Source organism: Mucor mucedo (genome assembly GCF_025094135.1).
Source record: "Mucor mucedo strain NRRL 3635 chromosome Unknown EV154scaffold_416, whole genome shotgun sequence".
In the NCBI taxonomy this organism is placed as follows: Eukaryota; Fungi; Mucoromycota; class Mucoromycetes; order Mucorales; family Mucoraceae; genus Mucor; species Mucor mucedo.
Window position 1 is genome coordinate 1 of NW_026252700.1, and position 5,186 is coordinate 5,186.

A 5,186-nucleotide genomic window follows, 5' to 3' on the forward strand; every position below is an offset into this window, starting at 1 on the left:
ACCAACTTTGGTTGCAAAACGTACAAGTTTGTTGTTCTTTATTTTACCAACTTTCGTTGTTAAACGAACAAGTGTTGTTGCTTTTTTCACTAACAATGAACGTTAAACGTACAAGGGTTGTTGCTTTTTTCACTAACAATGATGTAATAAACTGCTTACTGCATCGAATGCGTTGGAAATAAGTTACATGTTTTTCATAAAGGAGGTTGGAAGATGCTTCAATCTATAGAGAGATTAGATAAGTAAATAAGTAGTGTTAAATGTATGGTAGCTTACTTGGGCTCAGACAGAAATAACCAGTGCGTATTAGAGGAATTTTTAACGCTAAACTGGTGAGGCACTAAAGGAAAACGTAAAGGTTTAAGACGTGTACCATTTAATCTTTGAATAAACCGTACATAACAATAGCTTCCAAAGAAGACAAAAAAGAAGCCAGAAAAAGCTGATGTATCTATAAACATACGTGAGGTAGAGCGCATTAGTTCCTTCTATACGAGCAGTCAATCAAGAAAAACTTACCGTAATCAAAACTTGCTTTCCCTTTGTAGCTATGAGCCTAATAGAGTCTTCATATCTTGAATTATAAGAGCGTTTTTCAGTCTACTTTAGCCTGACTACGGAAAAAGTGGTAGTTAGGATAAGTCTAACAGAAATTAAAGAATGACTCTTACAGATGACATGGAAGCAAAATGTAACCAAGGCGTTGGAATGACGAATAAACTTCCTTTTGACACTAAATAAAAAACCAGCATCATTAGTACAGACAAGCAATACAGTAGGGGGGGGGGAGGTTACAATGGCTACAGAGTTTTATTTTATTTTTTTAAAAAAAAAAAAAAGTAGAAAAAAGAAATAGAAAGAGGGAGTTCAGACTTGGGAAGACGTTTTATTTTAATATGTGACTAATTTTTATTTTTAGTACTAGTATTGTTTGCGACCGTGTTTTGGCTTAATGATAGCGTCTTCGTCATCACTGTCTTCATATTTGCGGATGATTCTATTAGGTTTTCTCCGTTTTTGAGGAGCCAAAGAAACAGGGGAAGAACGACCGGAAGCATCAGCAGAGTTAATGGCAGAGGTAGTGGCAATGGTGGGACGAGCAGAGGTAGTGGCAGTGGTCGGACGACCGGAAGCATCAGCAGAGTTAATGGCAGAGGTAGTGGCAATGGTGGGATGAGCAGAGGCAGTGGAATTGTTTTGGGTGGTGGGTAGATCATAATAGCTATAATCCGGCTCACCACCAGAATCAGATATGTATTCTTGAATGTATTGGTTGTACATGTTATTAACGTCATCTTTTTCAATTGCATTCTCTTCCCTCGTTTGTTCGGCAATACGTTGATTGATACTTTTTAAATGAAATAATAATGTTAACGTTAAGACAGAAATATGGTCATAACAAGTTACCTGGGTGAAGGGTTGTTGTAGACAACAGCCCTAATTCGTGCTCTGTTGCTTCGATGCTTGTGAGTTTCAAATAACAAAAGCGTAGCAGCCCACGAGTTTATACACTGATGCAGTGGATAGCCATGACTATTTGCATTGTTTTCCAACATGAACGCGTATTTTGAAAGTAGTGAGGAAGAGACTTTTGACCAAACAGGCAAAACTTGTGGTAAATCTTTACTTCGCAGGTGCTTCATAATTTTGTCTGCCATATCATCGTGAGTTTTTCTTGCAAGAGACTTAAGAATGGCATAGTGCTGCAGGTTAAGTTTGTCCTCTAATTGCAGATTTTTGTTTCCTTGTTTTTTGTTAAAATAGTTTAAAAGAGCGAGCAAACGTAAACGAGGAGTCGGGAAGCAATTTTGTCTTGTTTCTTCTTGTTTCTTTGTTGCTTCTTCAAGAACCTTTGGAATATTACGCTTACCTAAAAGATCTGGATTCAACGAGTTGGCAATACCTGTTGTTTTTGCTGTACGTCAATAATAATTAAGTCAGTGTTATCATATAAAAAAAATGGTCATGAAGCGCAATAACATTTTATGTCTACCTTGCTGACTTGCTTCAAGAATATGAGAACTTAAATTGCTGTTACTTGGATCAGCAAATGATGGAGCTAAAAGTTGAGCAAGATCCTTGAGCAGATCGTTTTGACGGTCCAGTTTGTCATGCAAATCAGATATGCTCTCTTCCAATTTGGAGATTCTGAAGTTAGTAGCAGTGTTATTCATAAATCTAAAAAGGGTTGAGGTGAGTATTCAGTCATGACGGTTTTTAAAAAAGAGTTTACGCCTGCAAAGTTTTTTAAAGATGAACAACGTACTAAATAAGTAACTGCCTCTTTATATACGCTTGTAAAAGCTAAAATTCTGACTCATTTGTCATTCATACCAATTGACGGATTCGAAGGATTTTGGATAATGAAGATAATATGTTTTTGTTTGTACCTGTTCACGTTTGACTGGATTCAGCCACAAAATAAAAAATTGCGTCACGACTGAAAAACAAATGCCATATATTAATAAAAAAATAACAATTTATTACCAAAAGCATTATTTCATAAATTTGCCATAAACCATAATATCATAAAGATCAATACCAATTGCCTAAAATATGTATCTTTGGAGTATCAGGTCGTGAAACCAATGATGACAAGCAATCACATCAAATCCAGTTGTTTTAAATCCGCGAAAAAAATTGCATACAAAGAACTACATAAAGAAAAAAAAAATTCCAAAAAATATACATACTCTTTAAACTTTTTTACCATCCATTTTAAATCATGTCCACTCCACGTATTTACAACAGGCATACTTGTTCTTGTGCAATGCCTTTTGCTAGTTTGCGTCTTCTTAATAGTCATTATCAAAACACCCAGATCATAAAATAGTTGACACTGATGTTATCATGCAGGAAGCCGAAATTCCTATGCCTTCTGTTAACCCTCGTAAGCTATATCCATATAAATCGACTTTTCATTAACACCAGTTCTAATATAACACACAACGTAATTGTTAACTTCCTAGCTTTATCAACTGATTCAGTACCTTATCGTTCTTCTTTCACTTTCGATGCAGCCCACGGCGAAGAGCATGTATATGACTATGGTCAAGATCCTAGTTTCGATGAAACTGAACTCAACAGTATTCAGTTTATGGATATTGTTGAGACATATGGTATTTCCAGAGAGGCATCCAGAGAGCTAATTTATCTCTTTCGAACAATTCTTCAAAATAATTTGGAAGGAGCTATATTTGAGGATGGTGAGCTGTATATCGATAAAAATAAATGAAACGTCTTATTAATAAAAGCTTGATTTTCTTTTTGCATAATTAAGAAAAATACCTTCAACAATTCTATTTCAAGATACATTAGATAGAAGACTTGCAGGAAAAGTGAACATTAGGAGTCATCTTTACGATATATGTCCCAAAGGCTGTCGACTCTACCAAAAAAAACGACGATGAAACTTTGGATTGTAGTAGCTGTGGTGAGCAGAGATATGCTAATGCAATAACCGAAAGACCTGCTCGACAAATGAAGATGATGTCTGTCGGTGACCGGATCGCAAGCGTCTTGGCAAATGACAGATTCCGTGAATTGATGAAGTACAGACACAATTACCAATATGAAGACGGTGTGTACAAAGATTATTTCGATGGAGAAGAATACCGGTCGCTTAAGACAAATACAAACTTTTTTTCTTCAGAAGACGATGTTGCATTAGCACTTTTTTCGACTGGTTCCAGCCTGGTAAAGCAAAGACAGGCGACAAACTTTCGATGGTGTATTAAAACCTGTCCAACACTATCTGACCCATGTGCCAATGATGGCTGAGAAGCAGGGCGTCTTGAAAGCCTATTCGGGTAGGTCAATGGAGAGAACGATTGGCCGTTACAAGAAGTTGATTAAGTCGAAGGTAAATGCTGGTGCCAATGCTGGAAATGTTCTTGAACGATTTGCTGTTTATGGCCATGTAAACAGTTTAAATATCAATTTGAAGGAGACTTTAAACCTCATTTAAACCCAAAAAGCGAACAACAAACGACTTCGTTTCCCTTGATCCCAGTGATGACACCGCCCCCGAGCTCTGGTCTCCGCTGTTCCAGTGTCCTGTGTCTACCCTTCCTTGTGGTGTATCTGATAGACAATTTACATCTGCTCTACAAAGGTATTACCGAAGAGAATATTCCGGTCCCCACGAATTTGTCAACACAAGTAGTGGTGTAGTCAATGGCGCCGGTCGGGCCTGGTTTAACGATCTTGTGTATACGTCCTCTTTTTTCAGAGATCATATCAACGAACGAAGGAGAGGTAATAATTATGTCATGTTTGCTGTATCCCATCTAAAGTAGGTTTGGTTGGTTAGGATTATTGGGTCATTATTTAATCGTACTGAAGGTTTTTTTTTTTTTTACCTACATAGTCATCACAACAATTTAACGAGTCAACTGTATGTCGGTTCCATCACCTTCTTTTTTGAGACCACTTTAGATGGTGTAAATGACTTTCTTGTTTTAATCGATGTGGCTGAATCACATGGAGTAGTAGATTACGTCAGGCTCATGCCAAAGGTGGTCTTACGTCGTTCTGGTCAACATAAGTATGTTGTTTGTCGTTTCAATGATATCGTTTGTAACGTAGGCCTTGTCCGATACACCGTGGCTGAAAATCACTACAAAGTCATATCGCATCAGATTTTCAAAGAGTTGCTATACTCGAAGATGGGGAATGCAAGTAATCTTTAAATTATAAAAAAATAAGGCGAAGGATCGCCAGCTGTCTAACATTTCATAAGTTGCCGTGAAGGAGGGAGGGGATAATTTTATAAATTGAACGCAGAAAATTGTTTTCACATATTAAAAAAAAAAAAAAAAAAAAAAAAAGTACTTAAATCAATTTACCGTGATTTAATGAGAATTGCAAAAAAGAAATGGAGACAATACTATGTAACTTTGTTTCGACTTTTCTTTCGTAATTTTTCTTGAGATCTAATCGAGGTTTAAGATCATCATTAAGAGTTGTTTGTTACTAAACGTTATGACTTGGTAGTCGATATTTATTATATATATAATTTAAAAGTCATATTGTTGCTTGTGTTGATATTTATAGTGCTATGTATGTGGTTATTTATAGAATAATATTTGTACGACTCATGGGGTTTGATGCCTTTGCTCAGAGTATTCAATCATATCAACAGCGTCAAGGTTCACACCAAATTTTCTTTTAATTCTGACAGGTAG

The 5,186-nt window shown here is 36.3% G+C and overlaps 2 protein-coding genes across 2 annotated transcripts; one reads left to right on the plus strand and one right to left on the minus strand.

Moving 5' to 3' along the window:
- Positions 1 to 183: 183 nt before the first annotated feature.
- On the minus strand, positions 184 to 2,174 carry EV154DRAFT_489148 (uncharacterized protein; the record flags this gene model as incomplete). The annotated part of the gene is made up of 6 exons (XM_051599266.1): positions 184 to 223; positions 277 to 451; positions 672 to 733; positions 923 to 1,348; positions 1,408 to 1,915; positions 1,994 to 2,174. The coding sequence occupies 6 exons, from the start codon at positions 2,172 to 2,174 to the stop codon at positions 184 to 186; spliced, it is 1,392 nt and encodes a 463-aa protein (XP_051449818.1).
- Positions 2,175 to 3,465: 1,291 nt separating this feature from the next.
- EV154DRAFT_433283 (uncharacterized protein) lies at positions 3,466 to 3,780 on the plus strand (the record flags this gene model as incomplete). The annotated part of the gene is made up of 1 exon (XM_051596727.1): positions 3,466 to 3,780. A coding segment is annotated over one exon (315 nt), but the record flags the coding sequence as incomplete, so codon positions are not given.
- Between the last annotated feature and the right edge of the window lie 1,406 nt (positions 3,781 to 5,186).